The 20457-nt window shown below is 41.1% G+C and overlaps 2 protein-coding genes across 2 annotated transcripts in view; both read left to right on the top strand.

Moving 5' to 3' along the window:
- The window catches only part of HIF1A (hypoxia inducible factor 1 subunit alpha), a 32361-nt gene extending 21950 nt beyond the window's left edge, over positions 1-10411 (top strand). Inside the window, exons 8-14 of the mRNA XM_045287627.1 lie at positions 626-846; positions 2311-2597; positions 4148-4270; positions 4383-4804; positions 7325-7433; positions 7878-8004; positions 9088-10411. Coding sequence (XP_045143562.1) covers positions 626-846; positions 2311-2597; positions 4148-4270; positions 4383-4804; positions 7325-7433; positions 7878-8004; positions 9088-9239 — 1441 coding nt within the window. The 3' untranslated portion in view covers positions 9240-10411. The remainder of the gene's footprint in view (positions 1-625; positions 847-2310; positions 2598-4147; positions 4271-4382; positions 4805-7324; positions 7434-7877; positions 8005-9087) is intronic.
- A 9428-nt stretch (positions 10412-19839) lies between these two features.
- SNAPC1 (small nuclear RNA activating complex polypeptide 1) overlaps positions 19840-20457 on the top strand; it is a 27502-nt gene continuing 26884 nt past the window's right edge. The window contains exon 1 of the mRNA XM_045288168.1: positions 19840-19967. Within this exon, the coding sequence (XP_045144103.1) occupies positions 19840-19967 (128 nt within the window). The remainder of the gene's footprint in view (positions 19968-20457) is intronic.

The following is a 20457-nucleotide window of genomic DNA, read 5'->3' as shown; positions in this document are numbered from 1 at the left end:
AGAACTAGAAAGGCCGAGGCTCACCACCCATTTATCCCTCCGCCTTTCAACCAGCACCACATGTGATTATTGGCCAGGCTGGCACAATTAACTAACTCAACGCCAGAGCTGACGATTATCTTTATCCCGCTTCTACATAATCCCATCAATAGTATCATATTTCTCACTAGCAGAGAAAAATGTGGCACTTCTATTAGAAAGATCTTCACGACTTAGATATCTTTCTATCCTAAGCCTACCCTTATATTGTGCCTCAGATCATGCCAAAACATTCTCTTGTGCCATTCACATTTTATGTGGGTCAGTACAAGAATTCAGAATATCTTTTTGTGTGATTCACAGACTTGGCTGTTCATTTCTAGGTTACCATCAAGGGGATAGCTGAAGTCTCTTTATTAAAATTAGTCTGCAATATATGAATACTCTTATAGTGTAGTATGAATTCTATTATATTAGGTCTTTGGCTCTTGCTGATATTTTAAATGTAAAGTATGACAAAGTATGCAGGAGAGATTAGGTCAAGGAATCTTCTTTTCCTAAAAGAATATTTTAAGAGACAAAATTACTCCTCTCTCCAGTGTTTCAAGTGTTCATTTAGGAATTATCCATCTCTCTCTTTTAACAGTGGTGTTATTCAGCACGACTTGATTTTCTCCCTTCAACAAACAGAATGTGTCCTCAAACCTGTTGAGTCTTCAGATATGAAAATAAGTCAGCTGTTCACCAAAGTTGAATCAGAAGATACAAGTAGTCTATTTGACAAGCTTAAGAAGGAACCTGATGCTTTAACTCTGCTAGCTCCAGCTGCTGGAGACACAATCATATCTTTAGATTTTGGCAGCGATGGTGAGTATTTAGTCTTTCTGTTACTCGATTAAACCTCTTGTCTGCTGTTGCAAGCACCATTTTAGCTGAACTTCAACATTTTTTGTTGACAGCCATTTAGACATTATGGTCTTATAGATACTTTCATAACAAAGTATTTACTTTTGTCAAATCTTAGACATTGTTTCTTCAAAGTGTCTAAGGTATTTCTTTTCCCATTTAAATTCTTCCCAGTTCTGTTACTTCCACAATCTGATACCATATTTTCTCTACAACTTAGCAGCTTTTTAGTGTAATTCACAGTGCAACTCAACTGCTAATCAGAAGGTTGACAGTTTAAACCCAACAACTGTTCCATGGGAGAAAGAAGTGGCAGTCTGCTTCTATAAGGATTTAAATCTTGGAAAACCTGTGAGACAGTTCTACTCTGTTATCGACTGTGACTTACAATTGAAGGCAGTCGGGGTTTGGGGGGCCGGGTTTCGTTATAGTATAACAGATATTGTTGCATTAAAGAATAAACAAGCAGAGTCCTATATGCCATCGAACTTTTAAAATTAAAACTAGTTTCAAAGCAGCGTACGTGTTAATATTTACATATGAAAATGTCAGAATTTCATGTCTCCTATGTCATTTAGTAATTTTTACTAGTGCTGTTACAGCAGTTCCTATTCATGACATTCTTATCTGCCGAGTAGTAAATAAGTAGTAGTTTGTTTGTTTTTTAAAGAAACAATGCCTTATTTTATTTTAATGAATTCTGTGATTTTAAAAGGCTGATTTGATCCTCTTACAGAGGAGAGGTAAAGCTGTCCCAGTTATCAAAAAACTCAAATCTTTTCTTGGGTGGACTGGCTGTGGGCGTGCTCTGGTCCCCGGGTTCTCCCATGACTTGGACCTGCGGGAGGCACTTCCTGGGTCAAAGGTCTCCAGTGCCTCCAGGAGCTCCAAATCGCTTCCGTTGTCCTCGAAGAACTTCTGGACCAGGTCGTCGTGGATCGTCCACTGCATGGGGTCCTTGTAGAAGTAATCGGTGGTTTCTGCTATGTCAGAGAAACTGGTCTTGACAGGCCGGCCAGCCTCGGAATGTTGATCTTCTCCTGTATCAGGGTCCAAAGGTAGTCATCCTCCGTGCCTTTGGCCATGAGATAGTAAATGCCCACTGGGCCTCTAGAGTTTCCATGCCTGGATTTTGGAATTCAGTTGCGAGGTCTCTGTTCTGAAGCATCTTTCAGTGGGCTCAAACCTCTTCAACCTTTCACTAACAATGTTAACCATTTACACCACCTCTGGACTCCACACAGACTAATATGAGTTGCCAGTTGTGCATTGGAAAGATAACTCAATTATGGTTAATCTTGTAAAGTGTGTAAATTTTCTGATGAGCATTTTTGTTCAAGTGAACTAGACAACATTTTTACAAAAGGGGACATAAATGTGCATGATAAAATCTAGATAGTATTTACATAGGACTCTTTCTTTCAGATACAGAAACCGACGACCAACAACTTGAGGAAGTTCCCTTGTATAATGACGTAATGCTTCCCTCATCCAATGAAAAGTTACAGATTATAAGTTTGGTAATGTCTCCATCACCTGCCTCGGAAACTCCAAAGCCACTTCGAAGTAGTGCTGACCCTGCACTCAATCAAGAAGTGGCATTAAAATTGGAGCCAAGTTCAGAGTCCCTAGAACTCTCTTTTACCATGCCCCAGATCCAGGACCAGCCAGCCAGTCCTTCTGATGGCAGCACTAGACAGAGTTCACCAGAGGTAAGGGTCACGATGTAATAAAAGGATAACTTTCAGGTAGTAATGTTCAGGTTTATCAAATTTGCAAATGCAAGGTAAATTTCATTTGAGCCACGTTTCAAAATTACGTTTGTGTAGATTTTAAGTTTTTTAAAGTGATTAAAAAGTTATTATGGGCCTAACTTAAACTCAACATTAATTGTGAATATGAACAAGAATTTGTGAAAATAGATCAAAATATAAAACGTATATTGTTTCTCTATATACTTACATCAGTAGAATAAGGAATTGTTGAATTTTGACATCCACAGAGAACAGTGCTATCTTAATAGCTGATCTTCTTCACCCCCTTAGTTCCATCCTGATGTTGATTGCTTCAGCAGTTCTCAACCTGTGGGTGGCGACCCCTTTGGGGGTCGAACGGCCCTTTCATAGGGATTGCCCAATTCATAACAGTAGCAAAATTAGAGTTATGAAGTAGTAATGAAAATAATGTTATGGTTGGGGGGTGGGTCACCACAACCTGAGGAACTGTATTAAAGGGTCGTGGCCTGAGGAAGGTTGGGAACCACTGCTTTATAAGTCTAATAGTCTTTAAGGGCTAGGCTGAGCTAAGATTAGTGGTGTCACACACAGCTCCATTTCCAAGTCCAGATCATCCAACTTCAGAGATGCCGAAGTTTAAAAATATAACCAGGATTGGGATAACTTAGATCTGAATGTTGTAAATGAGACACAATTGGCCTGACCAAAACCAAAACCACTGCCATCAAGTTGCTTCTGATTCATCTCCCAAAGGGTTAGCTAGTGGATTTGAACCACCAGCTTTTCAGTCTTAGCCCCAATAAGCTTTCCTAAGTGCTGAAATTGTTTTGCATTGAATATGTTGATGAAAACCTCTAACTAGCTAAGAGCAGGGATTTGACAGCTCATAGCCTTCGGGAGAATACATAACCTATGATCTGGTTGCTTAAAAATGCTTAATTCATTTTGTTTTTAATTACAAAAGTAAATCTTACAAAGCTGTTAGATTGGGGAAAGTAAAGTTTTATGCTTAAAATAATAACTTACAGTTTTCAGGGAGTTATAATTCTTACCCAGAACTCCTTTAAGGTAAAAGCAGGTAAAAACACAAGTCTCCACCTGCATGCTCCAGAGTAGCTCTGGGAGACAATAGATGCAATGGATCACCACGTGAGAGTGCCCTGGCACGACAAGAAGATTCCAAATTAGCCGACTGGGTACCATTGTGAGAGTTGAACGGTTAGATTAAGTTGAATTCTTTAGAATGACTTTTATAAATTCTCTTGTGTTGTATACAGTCAGATATATGAAAACTGCCAAAATTTAGTAAGCAGAAAAATGTAACTTCTAATCTTTATTTTTTAAGTTGGGATTTAATACATATATCATTACAAATTTAAATCACGTCAAGCAGTTTGATCGAATTTAATGAGAGAGATTGAGTATGTTGTGTGCTCTGAGATCATATTTGAGAATTCTAACAACTAGCAAAATGTAGACAGATACTTATTCAGGAAAAAGATAAACACATTTAATCATTTTTACAGCCTACCAGTCCCAGTGACTATTGCTTTGATGTGGACAGTGATATGGTCAATGAATTCAAGTTGGAATTGGTAGAGAAACTTTTTGCTGAAGACACAGAGGCAAAGAACCCATTTTCCACTCAGGTATATAAACTTTCTCTATAATTTAAATTTTTAGTCTGAAGTGGCTTTGGGCTTCATTTTTCTTGTACAAGATATGCCCGTTGTTACAACTCATGTGTTTGTTTTTTTAAAGGATACTGATTTAGACTTGGAGATGTTAGCCCCCTATATCCCAATGGACGATGACTTCCAGTTACGTTCATTTGATCAGTTGTCACCATTAGAAAGTTCTGCAAGCCCTCCCAGTGGGGACACAATTACAGTATTCCAGCAGACTCCAACGCAAGCACCTGCTGTTCCAGCCAACGTGACCACTGCCACCTCTGATGAATCACATACAGTGACAAAAGATGGTATGGAAGACATTAAAATATTGATTGCATCTCCATCTCCTGCCCACGTACATAAAGAAACTGCTAGTGCCACAGCATCACCATATGGTGAAACTCAAAGTCGGACAGCCTCACCCAGCAGAACAGGAAAAGAAGTCATTGAGCAGACAGAAAAGTCTCACCCACGAAGCCCTAACCTGTTATCTGTCGCGTTGAGTCAAAGGTATTTATGTGTCATAACGTATAAGTAATAGTTTTTATTATTTTTGAGAAAATGTGTTCCAAATACAACTGGCTCTATGCTTTAAGTAATATAAAATTGATATGCAAATCCTTCACTTAGCACAAGCACTACAAAATGTTCTCCTAAATTAGATTGTGTGTTTTTCTATAGTAATCATAGCACCTATCTAAGTGTAGTAGGGTTTTCTAATACTTTTACAAATAAAATGCAACCAAGTATACAAATAAAATGCAGGCAATAATATATGGCAATTCAGAGAACTTTTCTGTATAATTCCTTTCTGTATACATAAACTAAATAATTTTAAAACATTTTTTTTAAAAACAAAATTAAAAATGGCCAATAAGTCAATTGTTAATAGTCAATATATATATATAAAACATTTGCTGTACTGTAGGATAAATGTATTTTTGAGGGTTACAACATTCATCTTAATTGTAATTGGACTAGATGTATTTTAACTTTTAGGCCATAGCTAGAGGAAACAAGTTTTAGCTGTCAGGAAAGCAAGGAGTAGGAGAGAGAGAGAGACTGCTATAGCCAGAACTTAGGCTTTGTTTTCCTGCCCTGTAGTACCAACTTGACCTAGATAGCGCTAGGTCTTTTTTCTGAGTTAGGAAAAGATTTTGGGGTTTTAAAGGAACTCAGAAGTCTTTTAAAATACTTCTGTAATTACTGTTGCCAACTTCTATGGACTCTGAGCTTTGAGAGAGGAATGACTGTATCTTGGGCATTGTAATAATGCCAGTATCTGAGATCAAGGAGCCCTGCTGATATAGTAAGTTACGCTCTGAACTGCTAGCCCACAAAGTCAGCTGTTCAAATCTACCAGTCTCTCTGAGGGAGAAAGATGAGAATACCTGTTTTTGTAAAGAGTCAAAGCTTCAGAAACCCTCCGGGGCAGTTCTGCTCGGGCCTGTAGGGTTAGAGTTGACTAAGTGACAGTGAGTTTGAGTTTTACTGACCTAGTGTGTATTGCTTGGTTAGTAAGTGGCTGTTGCATGAATAGATGAATGAGTATACAAATATAAATGCAAATAACTTGCAATTTACATATTATTGTTAGCTATGGAGGACTTTAGGATATTCTGTTAATTGAGCAAATGTCCCTTGTACTTTATTCTGGCCCAAACCATTTAACATCTGGTCATCTTAGCAAGTATTGCTTTTCCACGAGTTTCAATTTTATATGTATTATGTATTTTAAGGAATGAACTTCGTTTTCACAAGCTTATGGAGGTTCCCTCCACCTCTGTAGGTACTTATTTGCTAAATCAAAGTATACTGAATTAGGAGATTTGGAGCTCTAGTGCAAAGATTACAGATAAACTACAAAAAGTATTCTACTAAAATAGTAAAATTTAGTTACAGTTCATAATATATTTATATAAGAATTTAATAGTCTGCCTACTTACATAATAGTCTGCCTACTTACATTTTACAGCTTAAAATGTATTTATATACACACAAAACTACATAAGTTTGTGTGATTGAAGTTAGTATGAGTAATCATTTAACCAAATGGTATCTTCAGCTATATAAAATAAGAGAAAAGGGAACCATCATAATGAGGTGTATTGGGGGGTAGGGACTCCTTAGACACTCAAATCGGTAAGTAAATTGATGTATGTTCATAAATTTTAGATCCAGATATTTTGGTTTTGATAACCTGATCAATATGAAGGCAAAATGGTACAGTAGGAAGAACATGGAGTGAGGTGGCTTCAGGAGATCTAGTTCAAGCTTCCATAGCTACAACTTATTCTCATGGGGTTTTGAGCAAGTAAGGAGCCCTGATGATGCTGTTAGGTAAGATTTGAAGTGCTAATCACAAGGTCAGCAGTTCACACTCACCTGCCAGCTCCACAGGAGGAAGTTGAGACTCTGCTCCTGTAAAGCTTGACCGCCTTGCTTGCTGTGAAGCAGAAACTGACTTGATGGCAGCAGGTTTGGGTGGTTTAACCTAACTGTGCTTTGGGTTTCTCATTTATAAAATAGGTGTATGATAATACTTATTTAACTTACCCTTGGGGATTCTGCTGAGTTTAAAATGAATTAATGAACATGAAAGGTTTTATAAACTGAAGATGCAGTATAGATTAATCATCTTCTTTTGTTTCCATAGTCCCAAGGATATTGTCCAACTATTATAGTCATTAATAGGTGGACCCACATGAAAGGCAGATAGATATTCAACTGTTTTGACCTATAAAGATGGCAGTTTAGATCTGTTTAAGTCTTTTATAAAGTTTAGGGAGATACATATTTTATAGGTGATTTTCTGTTTTAAAAGTTAGGATTTTAAAAAAAAGTTAGGGTTTGAATAATGTGAGTATAAGCTTCATTAGTCAAGAAAGTTCTTTCATGCATAACATTCTCATTTAATGTGGAAAACATGGCATTATGCATTTTTCGGTGGATAGGTATAGGTTTGTATTTTTTTAAATTGGAAAACAACCTGTATTTTTATTTAGAATTTCCCTTCTTTTTCTCTCCTAGAACTACTGCTTTCGAAAAAGAATTAAATCCAAAGATACTAGCTTTGCAGAATGCACAGAGAAAACGAAAAATGGAGCACGATGGTTCGCTTTCTCAAGCAGTAGGAATTGTAAGTGAGAGAACGTATTCGTATATTTGCTGTTTTAGCTAGTATTATCTCTGAATTTTATATATGTCTCTATATATTTTAACTGTGTAGACACCACTTTTAAAAAATGTAAACATTAATTAATCAATTTTTGTAAAAATTCCAAATAATACAGATATATTTTACATAAAAGTAGTGAAATTCTCCATTATTCCACTCCCTGCATTACCATTAATCCCATTTTCTCTCTTTAAGTTACTTTCTTCTAGTTACATAATTACTTGTACATTGCGGTAAGTTAGTATTAGTATATTCCAGTCTAAAGTGACATATTTCATTCATACCAACTAGAAAGTGACATTATATGATTAAGAAAAATCATTTATGGCAGTATTTATTTTATTGACTATTACACTACTTTTTAGAAGTCTACATAATGAAATTGAACAACTCTACTCTTTCTAGGGGACATCATTACAGCAGCCTGATGACACTATAACGACCACATCACTTTCTTGGAAACGTGTGAAAGGATGCAAGTCTAGTCAACAGAATGGAATGGAACAAAAGACAATTATTTTAATACCATCTGGTTAGTTTATTTTTTCTGCCCTTGAACCTCACAAGCCCCCACAAAACAAACAAAACTTGTTTCTAGTGAGTCAATTCTGACTCATAAAGAACCCGACAGAGGGTTTCTGAGTTTGTAAGTCTCGACAGGATAAGATAGCCTCGTCTTTCTCTCATGGAGTGGCTGGTGGCTTTGAACCACTGGTCGACCTGGTTGTTAACAGTTCAACACTTCCTAGCAGCACCACCAGGGCTTCGTGGAACTGCTCAACAAACAAATCATTGCCATCAAGTCGATTCTGACTCATAAGGACTCCATAGGACAAAGTAGAACTGCCCTTGTGGGTTTCCTAGGCTATACATTTTAATGGGAGCAGAAGGCCTCATTTTTTCTTTCACAGAGAGCGGCTGGTGGGTTGAACTGCTGACCTATGGTTAACAGTCCAAAGCATACCTCACTATGGCACCTTGGGCTCCTTTGAACCTCACAAAGACAGTTTTTAAATAGTGAGGAATGGCTTTGGTTTCTCGTGGTAGACTTACAAATAAAGTAGCATCTTACCTAATGACAGTCACCCCAAAACAGATATTTTGAAATGGAGTTTTGCTTTTTAGTATTTATCTGCTGTATCTGTGTGTAGCATCAATGTGGAAAAGAGGAGAAAATAAATTTTGATATCTTTGTGCCTCCAGTGTACCCTGACATAGCACCAATAACATTTGATAGCACTTGTTGGCTTATAGAATGGTTTTGCCCATTAGACTGAAAACCCTTCTACAAGTTTATTTGCTTTATTTTCCTACTACATGTTGTTGTCAGGCGCTGTTAAGTGGGTTCTGCCCCATAGCGACCCTATGTACAACAGAAGGAAACACTGCCCCGTTCTGCAAGTGTCCTTATGTTTGAGTCCATCCATGCAGCCACTGTGCCACTCATCTCATTGAGGGCTTTCCTCCTTTTCTCCTGCCCCACTACTTTACCAAGCATGACATCCTTCTGCAGGCACTGGTCTTCTGATAAATGTGCAAAGTATGTGAAACATGGGGAGTGTTTGACGAGTATTAACTAGATTAATGAATAACTCGATCTCTCTTTGTTTTTCAGATTTAGCATGTAGATTGCTGGGGCAGTCACTGGATGAGAGTGGATTACCACAACTGACCAGTTATGATTGTGAAGTTAATGCTCCTGTACAAGGCAGCAGAAACCTACTGCAGGGTGAAGAATTACTCAGAGCTTTGGATCAAGTTAACTGAGCTTTTGCATAATCTCATTCCTTTTTTTGGACACTGGTGGCTCATTACCTAAAGCAGTCTATTTATATTTTCTATATCTAATTTTAGAAGCCTGGCTACAATACTGCACAAACTCAGTTAGTTCAATTTGATCCCCTTTTTACTTAATTTACATCAATGCTCTTTTTTTGGTATGTTCTTTAATGCCAGATCACAGACAAAACATTTTCACAGTTCTTTGGTATTTAAAACATTACATAATAGTAATGTCATTTTTAAAAAGGCACCTTTTTATTTATTTATTTTTGACTAGGGAGCTTGTTCCTTATCAGATTTTTTCCAAGGAGTTGCCAATATAATTTTCTTTAAGAAGGCAAGTAACCTTTCACCATTGTGATAGCAGTTGAAAGATTTTTACTCTTGTGTTTTCTTTTCACATTTCACATAAATAATGCTTTGCCAGCAGTACATGGTAGCCTCAATTGCACAATATATTTTCTTAAAAAATACCAGCAGTTACTCATGCAATATATTCTGCATTTATAAGACTAGTTTTTAAGAAGATTTTTTTTTTCTTTTTGCCTATGACATTGTTAAACCTGGAACATGTCATTGTTGATCATATAATGATGATTCTTAAATACTGTATGGTTTATTATTTAAATGGGTAAAGCCATTTACATGATAAAGAAAGATATGCATATATCTGGAAGGTATGTGACATTTATTTGGATAAAATTCTCAATTCAGAGAAATGATTTATGTTACTATAGTCACTTTGCCAGCTAAAAAAAGAAAACAGTACCCTATCTGTACTTGTGGGAGTTTATGCTAATATTATGTAATTGATATTAAACTTAAATGTTCTGCCCACCCTGTTGGTATAAAGATATTTTGAGCAGATTGTAAACAAGAACAAAAAATCATGCATTGTTAGCAAAATTGCCTAGTATATTAATTTGCTCAAAAATTGATGTTTGGTTTTATGCACTTTGTCGCTATTAACATCTTTCTGTTTTCATGTAGGTTTCAATAAGTAATTTTAGAAGCATTATTTTAGGAATGTGTAGGTGTCGGTCAATACCTTGTTTTCTATGTGCATTGTACAAGTTTTCATTCCTTTTGTTCTTTGTGGTTGGATCTAACACTAGCTGTATTGTTTTGTTACATCAAATAAACATCTGTGGACCAGGCCCCCCTTTCTTTGATCAGCTTTGATATTTAACTATTTGCTGCAACATCTCTAGATTATAGACTTGTTTATCGACAATTTGAGTATTTTGTGACAAATATATTGGTATTGGTTATTTTATGTTTATCTTGCCATGAATTTTCATCCAATAGAGTTACAGTCTTGGAAACCTACCAGGGGGCAGTTCTACTCTGTGCTATAGGGCCACTGTGAGTCAGCATCTACTTGATGGCAGTGAGTTGTTGTATAATCTTTCGAAATACACTATCGATAATAGCAAATCATACTATTCTACAAGAAAGCACGTTTTTAGAAAACAAATGTGATACGCAAAAAACAAAATTTTATTTTTTATATTTTTAGTGGTTTTGTGTTTACTTCCACACGGTGCTAGGTGAGGGCTGCAGGTGTTGCGAAAGCAAGTGTGATCGAATAGTACAGAGGGGATTCTCTCAGCTTTTTTTTGGGTGTTTTAAAATAAAATTTTAGTATTGTGATGTAAATGGGTTGGGTGAAGTAAATTCTGACCCTTATGGTTATAAAATGGAGAGGCTAGAAGTTCCTGTAAAGATTTGAAATTTACTCTCATTCATGGATAAAGAAATTTTGGTTCCAAATGATCAATAATGTGTCCGTCCTTAAAGGTACTAAAGAGCCGAGAAAAAATGTAAACTTGAGTCTTCTGATTTCAAAGGTCAAATAGTAAACTTACCTTGGTATACTTTTTGTTTTAATAATTGTTTTTCTTTAATTTTTAAAAAACTTTACCCTCTCTGTTGTATTTTTTATGAAAAATCTACATTCTTTTCTCATTAAAAAGTTTTTTTAAATCATAGTTTAATAAATTATAAAAAGATACAGAAAATTACTGTGATTCCCTGTACCCTAAAAAAACAGCACTGAAAAATAGACCATTTTAAAGGGTTAAAAATAAAACACCAAGGGGATTTGAATCCACATTTTTCTAAATTAAAAAGTCTGCCTATAGCCCTGGTCATGCAGTGGTTATGTGTTAGGCTACTAACCACAAAGTCGGCAGTTTCAAAGCACCAGCTACTCTATGGGAGAGAGATGAGACTGTCTATTCCTGTAAAGAGTTACAGTCTGGGAAACCCATAGGAACAGTTCTATTCTGTCTAGCAGGGTCGCTATGAGTCAGCATTGCCTCATAGCCTTGAGTTTGGAGTTTGTTGTTATAATCCTGACCACATGCTGTTGTGAGGAACTGTAAGTGGATTCCAGCTCACAGCCACTGAACACAACCAAAATGACACTGTCCAATCCTGTGCTGTCCTCTCAATTGTTGCTATATTGAGCCCTTTCTTTTAGCCATTGTATCAATCCATACCATTGAGTAAGTGTATCTCCCCCCGCCCCCCATCCTCTATCACATACCATGTCCTTTTTCAGGATCTGATCCTTTCTGATAACACATCCAAAGTATATAAGAAGACTGTCTCTATCGCTTCTTCCAACTCGGGTTTATTTGTTCTTCTGACAGTTCACGGTATATTGGAAATTCTCTGCAACATCATATTTCAGACACATCAGTTAATCACTCTGCATTCTTTGTCCAGCTTTCCCATGCATAAAACATCAAATTATTTTCATGGAAAAATTATGTAGGCAATGCCAGAACCTTGGATCTTACAGGCTGAGTGAGTAACCTGAAGAAAATGAACCAAAACCACAGACCCCTGTGACTATATCGAATGAAAACGTGATTACTACAACATGAAAATTTTGACACAAAAGTGCTTCGATCCTAATTACAATATACGAGAGGAGGTCACAAGGATAATCAAAACAAACCTACTGCCATCAAGCCCGTTCCTCCAGGGTAGCCTGCCCCTGTGGGTTTCTGAGGCTGTCCATCTTTACGGAGCAGAAAGCCCATCTTTCTCCGGCAGAGTCCACGGTGCTTCCCAGTTGCTGGCCTCAGGGTTCGCAGCCCAGTGTAGAACCAGCCCATGGTGCCATCAAAGCTCCTTTGTAAGGATAAAGGATTCACTTCAGCCCAGGTCCAAACATTTTAAATTCTGCCTACCTTCTATGCAACTTAGCTTCACTTGGCACAAACACAACGGCAGTTGCGACTAAGTTGATTCTGGCACCTGGCAACTGCATGTTTATCGTGGGAGAAATAGGCTCCATCGGGTTTACCACGAATTTCTCAGAGGTAGGTCATCAGGCACCTCAAGTGGATTCAAATGGCCAGTTTTTGCGATTGTGCTCCCTAAGGGCTCCTCAACTGGAAAGTAGATGTTTTATGTGTAGTTTTCAAATATTAGTAAATTATCAGATTATGGAACAGCCTGGAATTTGGGAAAACGAGTTGCAAGCAGTGATTAGAAGGAAAAGCCACATGAAAAGGGCAATCCAACTGAAAGAGAAGCTCTTGCTCTCAGTCTCTCAGAAAGCAAGCCACTGGGAGTACTTTGAACTCTTCGAGATAGAAACCAACCTTTCCTGGCATTGTGCTCTCTGACCCTATCGCACACCAACACAATACTGCGGAACCAATTGTGATTCACTGCAATCCTCAGAAAAATAGCTTCCCCAAATACCACACCCACTGTCATGGAGGCCGTTTTAACCACAGCCTTTCTACAGGGCAGAATAGCCCATGTGGGTTTTCAAGGCTTAAATATGGATGGATTGTGATAAGAGCTATATGAACCCCCCAGTAAAATGATTTTCTTTAATCTCCGGCGGGGAGAAAGCCTCATCTTACCAGGAGTAGCTGGTGGTTTTGAAAAGCTGACATTGTGGTTAGCAACCCCCAAAATCATGCCTTTATCAAGGGTTTTAACTCTTAGTTTTTTCCCTCATTAGTCTTGCATCCCCATGCATGTCTATACTTTCTCCTTTTTCTGGTGTTGCCATGATTGGACTATAGTGCTTTCCACACTTGGAGAAAGAATGGCAAAGATGCCTATTGTATTTGTTCCTTTGTTCTAAGCACCGAGTTACCCAGAGGGTCCAGCACATTCCTAGGTATAGTGGCTCACAGGTTAGAAGACTAACCCCTATGCCAGCGGTTCTCAACCTTATGGGTCACGACCCCTTTGGGGGTCAAACAACCCTTTCACAGGGGTGGCCCGATTGTAGCATAACTGTAGCAAAATTACAGTTATGAAGTAGCAATGAAAACAATGTTATGCTTGGGGGATCACCACAACATGAGGAATTAAAGGGTCTTGGCATTAGGAAGGTTGAGAACCACTGCTCTATGCTACCTCAGCCTCTTCAAAAAATTTTGTATCTCATTTTCCAGACTAGAAAAATCTTGGGAGAGATGGCAGAGCCTTTAAGCTGGCAGCCTGGCTCTAACCACCCTGCAGTGCTTGCCAATTCTGTGGAATATAACCCTTTCCTCCAAAAACCTGCTGTCTGGTCAGTTCCATCTCAGCAACCCTCCAAGACAGAGCTGTCCTATCGGATTTCCAAAGCTGTAAATCTTCACAAAAGCAGGACTTCACCTTTTTTCTCTCACGGGCTGGCTGCAGGTTTTGAACCACTGACTTTTCAGTTAGAGTGTAACCACTGTCCAACTATTCAAATAGCAAATAGGAGAAAACACTTAAAGGTAATGAGGAGGGTACACCTTAGGAATAAAGAGGATATCTTAAAGGAGTGCCAGGACAAGCATAGAAATTAATAAGGGTGTTGAAATGCTAGTTAGTGGTTTTGAGTTTGACCGGCAGATCAAACTCAGGTGCCGGGATGGGTATGATTCTTCTGCCACTATTTGAACAGCATAACAAACAGGCTTATTTTTAAGTCCATAAAACAATTACCCTTTCAAATGAAGGTTATTGGATTTGCAGAAATATAAGCATTCTAAAGTTCAAATGTTTAACAGCAATGTCAAAAACAATTGGCAAAGAATACAGGTAGGTTTTGTTTTTTTTTTTTTTTTCATTTAACGGGGCTTGGTTAAATAAAAACCTTTGCATACATGTTGCTAGTTGGAACTACAATGTAGCCTCAAAAACCAAACCAAACTTTTCCCTGGTGTTTAAGAACACAATAGCAGCAAACCTGTTGCCTGATCATTTTACTGAGAACGAATACAGCCTGCAGATTTTTATATGAAATCATCTCCTTCAAAAATAAAAACTTCACCTTACCACAGCCCGTTTTGTGGGATGCCTTCTGGGGATTGGTTGTGTACACGCCTTTCAGAGGTCTGGACATAATTTTTATTCTTACCTGAAAGCGGAAGGTCTTATCCAAGAACTGCCCAGACACCGATCTCTTGCGCCCTTTATTTTCTTTTATTCCCTTGTTTTGGATCCGATGGAGCGCAGAGAGGAAAGTCCGGTGTCTGAGAGGGACCAGATAGACCCTCAGCAGGGAAAATACCACGGTTTCGGAAAGACCGGGCACCCCTGCTATTTCTTAATGCCGCTGGTGCTACATAATAAGGATGCTAAACCCAAGCCCTCCCGGAAACTTCCTGCAGCCCCGCCCAGCGCGCTGCAAACCACGCCCCGGTACGTGCTGTGTCTCAGCGCCGCAGCCCTGGCCCTGTGTTGGGGACCCGCGCAGAGCAGCGCGGGGCTCCGCAGGCGGCGACTCCGGGGCTCCTGCGCCTACGTGTGAGAGCGCACGTGGGAGCCGCTGGCCAGCCCTGCCCTTTGGATGGCGCAGGGCGAGGGCCCTGCTCTGCCCTTTGTCTTCGCTGAGTGGTCAACGCCTAATGCTGACCTCTAACTCAGACGTTGGGTGCTGGCAGGGAGGTTGGGGCCCACTGTGTAGCTGTGAAGCTCTCTCCAGGACTCCCCAGAAAAAAGTACCAAGGGGTGCAGCCCGGCGTCATTTATAGCATAGAATGGCTGAGGTCCCCTAGCAACTTGGAGCGTGGTTAATATTAACTATACTGTTTTTAAAGAGTGGGTATCTACTACTATGGTAAAAAAATAATAAAATAGTAAAGTTATTTGTGTCCCCAAAGGCACTCCAAGACTTAGTTTACTGGAGATGAAGCTCTTCCAAAGGAGGCCCGCTGGCGCAGTGGCTCAGCACTGGGCAAATAGGCTGCTACTGAGAGTCCAGCCTTTGGAAAGTCTGTTCTGGAGGAAGACATGGCTTCTGTCGGAATTACAGCCTGGGAAACGCCGGGACTTAGGGTTTTAAAGCACTTCCAGACGTGCCTCATTAAGTAAAGCAAAGCTTTAACTGCTTTCAGTGGGGTGTTTGTGTGGAGCGGGGAAGATGGGGTCGTTTTTTGATTCTTTGCTTGTTTTTGGACTATGCTATGTGCCTGCATTTTATCCATGCTAGCGACTGAGAATCATTTAAAATAATTTTTACCAATAATTTGTAGCCCAGATCATCATGTATGTTTTATGAAAATGGTCCTATTTGAGGAGAATACTGCATTTCTTTTGGTCTCAGATGCGGAAGTCACAGGGGGAGCATGCGTGGTTCACTGGCTGTGTGGTGTATGGTTTATCCCTAAGGAGCATGCACTCTAAATTAAAGTTGAGCGTGTCTATAGCCTGATATGAAAACTGCAATTTTGAGACCTCAAATAGATTTCTGTGAAATATTAAAATTAGGAAATACTTTAGGTGAAGATTCTTCCCAGAGACTTCGAGATAACATTGTCTGCTCTTTTAAATGGACTTTAGGAATGAACATAAAAGGATTCCACGCACGACTGCAATCACAAGTCTTTCGCAAACCGTGGGATAAACCATCGCAGATGTTCCTGACCTTGCAGTCTGCTTGTAGAACATTTTCATTAAAAACAGAAAACAAAACCAACCAAAACGAGCTACTTGGTCTTTGGGTGTGGCGGATTTAATTCTGACCCCAGGTAGCAGTAGAACTGCCCCCACCGAGTGCTTGCTCTTGGCAAAGGTTTGGGAAGCAGATCAGTAGGTCTTTCCTGCCGTGGAGCTTCCAGATGGCTTTGAACGCCCTACCTTGTTAGTCAGCAGCTGCGCTCTTAACCATGCCCCCACCTAGGCTCTTAGTGAGCTTCCACCGCCACACGTGGACATTCTCAAGACTCCGTGACATGGAGTCCATTCTGACTTTTCTTTTCTGCCACTGTAAACTTTTTATTAGTCTTTTGAAAACAGGAATCTATTTTCCAGGAAGGAAGGACCCCATCATACATCTGCTGGAACCAGCCTAACGGCCTCCTCTTTGCCCATTGTTGGCCCCGAGGCAGCCTATTGTTTCTTGCCGGCCATGCTGCGGCCTGGCCTCCCAGCACCGTGGAGAAGCCGGGGCCGTAGATACCGAGGCTCGGGACCTTTTTGATCCCTGGATCCCAGGTCCAAAGATTCCAGTATCAGAGACGTTATTTTTCCGTAACTCGGACTCCTGCACCTTTAGACCTTTCTCCAAGACGTCCTCTGCCTCGGCTCCGTGGATGGCAAGTTTTTCATTTCTCCTTGATGCCAACGGATCTGACGGTGTCCCTGGCTTTGGGGAGGTCGGGGCTCTGGCCCGTGGGCTGCGGCAGCACCTCGGCTGCCCGGGTCACTCTGTCTCCACTCTGCGCAGCGCACCTGTGGAGGCAGAGCTTGCGGAGGCGGGGCTCCCGCATCCGGTTCTCTTTCACCTTGACCCTACACCATGATGGAGACCAGGCAGCGAGGTGACAAACTTTTCATGAAAAGTTCTGGGAAAGTCTCATCTTTCCCAGAGTGACCGGTGATTTTGAACCGCTGACTTTGCGGTTAGGAGCCCAAATGCACTGGCCACTCTGCCCTCGGAGCTCTTCCTGCAGCAGAGGGGAGAGCAGCAGCCGGTGCCCGCCTCAATCTCCACTGCAGACCTAATGGAGAAACGGGGGCATTCACACAGGGGGAATATTAGGGGAAAGTGAAAATGAATTAGTTATGAGTAATGGCAAGGAAGAATCCTCGAAACAAAATTAAGAGGGGAAAGCAAGTTTTTTAAAAATTCATATTAATTATTTTATTTTCATAAAACTCGAAAATGCCTACAACTAAATAATGCAAGGGGATTTCAAAAAGTCTGTAGAAAAAACTCCATTATCTTTCATTCCATTTTCCATGCATTTTTGAAGCCCCTTTTATACTGCCTAGAGTACATATGAAGTGGTAAAGTACCATGTGCAAAATTACAAATTACAAATCTGAAACAAAATTCCAAGTAGCTGTTACAAGGTACTGGTAGAGGCAGAGGAACGTGAGAGGGGGAGGTCACAGGCTGAGGAGGCCAATCTTGGTCATGTTCTCCTTTCTACACAGGGAGTTGGCACACTGACGTTCACTTTACTGGTATGCGTCTTTGCTCAGACATGGTCTATAAGTTCTTCTGTATCTAGATATTACTTTACAAGTTAAAAGCACATCAAAGTTTAAGAACTATGAATCAAAGCTGCATCCACTGACAGACAGCCCCCAAATGTGTTCTGTTACGTTAGGGTAAATCTGCTGTACATGACTCCTACCCCTTTAAAATGTTGAAAAGCAAGAATGCTAGTTTGAGGACAAAGGTGCACCAGATCCAAGCCATGGTGTTTTCATTCAATCACCTCATATGTATGTGATCGTCGGACATTGAATAAGAAAGACCAACGAAGAATCTGCATTTGCACAACGATGCTGGCAAAGAATCTTGAAAGCACCACAGACTGCCGAAAGGACAGACAAATCTGTCTTGGAAGAAGTACAGCCAGAATGCTCCTGAGAGCAGTGGTTCTCAACCTTCCTAATGTCGTGACCCTTTAAAACAGTTCCTCATGTTGTGGTGACCCCCCAACTATAAAATTATTTTCGTTGCTACTTCGTAACTGTAATTTTGCTACTGTTAGGAATCACGACCAAAGGGGTGGCGACCCACAGGTTGAGAACCACTGCCTTAGAGGCAATGGTCACACTTTGCCTTAGTACTTGGGACATGATGTCAGGAGAGACCAGGCCCTGGAGAATGACATCATGCTTGTGGGAGCAAAAAAGAGAAAGACCCCCAGGAGGTGGCTTGACACGGTCTGCAGCGAATGAGAACAATCGTGAGGATGGCCCAGGCCCAGACAGTGTTTCCTTTTGTTGCACATTGGGTCACTACGAGCCAGAACCAACTCAACGGCATCCAGCAACCTCTCTGCAAGAATAAAGAGTTCACCTTGTATCAGAGAAGTGGTGACAGTACAAAGCAGTACTCCAAAACTAGGTCCTGGGAGCAGCTTAGAGATGGCGTGTAAACAGAAAGCCAATTTGTCTTGAATAATCAATAGGTATCGAGTAGATATTTTCCACAAAGTACTGTACTAGATCATTGTGTAAGGGTGCGTGTGTGGTGGGCAGATGTCTACAGAGGGTAAGGAATACAGTTCCACTTCTCAAGGACTTTTTCAGAGGACTGCAAGAGTCACACATTAAGTACCATAGACTACATGGTGGCTGGAGGGTGGGGGGCAGGGGGGTGGGGATTGGAGACCTGGAAAGGTCTAGTCCCTTTCCTACACTGGCCAGTTCTTAAAAGATTCTCTTAATCTCCTTGATTGGGTAAGTTGGTGGGCTGCAATTCGGATAGTTCTTTAAAAGTTGACGTGTCACTTAAGGGTCACGTTAAAGGAGAGTGAGGGTAATATTAGGTGCCATCAAGTCGGCTCCAGCCTATAGTGACCCTAGGCCTAGGCACAACAGAATGAAACACCGCACTGGCCTGCCCCATCCTCACAATGTTCCTATGCCCAAGCCCATGATTGCAGCCAGTGTCAATTCATCTCCTTTGCTGCCTTTGCCCAGGGACTGGCCTCTCCTGACCACATGTCGAAAGTATGTCGGATGAAGTCCTGCTATCTTTGCCTCTAAGGAGCAGAATCTCTGGCCTTACTGCTAAAACAGATTGGTTTGTCGTTTGAGCAGTCCATGGTACTTTCAACATTCTTTTCTAGCATGGATTCTTCTTCGGTCTTCAGAGTATTGAAGAGTAAGGATGTTATTCTGAGGATGAAGGTACGCCTGACTCAAGCCATGGTGTTCTCCGTTGCCTTAGCTGGATATGAGGGTTGGCCATTGAACTGGGAACACCAAAAAGGGGAGAGTAGAAGTGGCGTTAATTTACATAAAACAGCTGGGAGGAAGGGGGAATGAAGCCCTGAAAACAACAACAAAAACCCACCCCCAATTTCCTGGATCTCGCGAGATTCATTACAAGTAAACTAAGTGAAATTAGAACTGCCTTTATTCTGCAAAATGTAAAGATAAGAGTCAAGCAGGTAAATCAACTACTCGCACGCAAGCGCGCCAGCCGCACGCACGCGCAGTAAGCGCGGTACCGGCTAACGCTAGCCTGTCTTTGAGCGGAGCCGCTCCGGGTTGGCTCACACGCCCGAGAGCGCGAGTGCGTCACGACGTAGGGGCGGGGCTCCGGGCCCGGTTTCCTGAGCAACGCTGCGGAGCTCCGCGCGCGCGGAGCTGGTGGGCCCGAAACATGGGGGCTCCTGCGGGCCTGCAAACCGACTGCGAAGCGCTGCTCGGCCGCTTCCAGGAGACTGACAGCGTGCGCTTCGAGGACTTCACCGAGCTCTGGAGGAGCATGAAGTTCGGCACCATTTTCTGGTGGGTGCTCCTCGCCGTCACGTCTCTCCTCGCCCCGGCGCGGAGTTGGGCCCCCGCGTCTGCATTGGCCCGAGATGAGAGCCTGCCTGTCCACTGCCCATCTCTCCTGGGCCAGCCTTTCTCGCTCTCTCAGGGCGGTTTCATGGGGTTTCCGCTGCTTTCTTTTGGGCCCGCCCCCTGGGGGGCCATCTGTGTTCTCCCCATCTCCACTGCCGCCCTCTTGTCCCAGGCCAGCATCACTTTCATCTCCGTTAGTCTCGTGCCCTAGAACTTCATGCTTATAAACAAAACAACAAAACTTGCGCAGGCAAACAGAAACTCTGTAGATGGGTCTCACTGGATGACACAGCGGTCGAAGGTACCTTTGACCATGCCACTCCGCTGCCCATCACCTTCAGTGTTCCTATTGCCTTTGGGATTGTCACTCAACTTCCCTAACCTTCCTGTGGGCTTCTGCCCCCGTCCTGGAATCATCTGCCATTACCCCCCC

The sequence above is a fragment of the Echinops telfairi genome, unplaced genomic scaffold (genome assembly GCF_000313985.2).
Source record: "Echinops telfairi isolate 266 unplaced genomic scaffold, ASM31398v2 ScPeMD7_18;HRSCAF=68, whole genome shotgun sequence".
Taxonomy (NCBI): domain Eukaryota; kingdom Metazoa; phylum Chordata; class Mammalia; order Afrosoricida; family Tenrecidae; genus Echinops; species Echinops telfairi.
The sequence above is the reverse complement of the archived record's forward strand: the minus strand, read 5'-3'. Positions and strand labels throughout refer to the sequence as shown.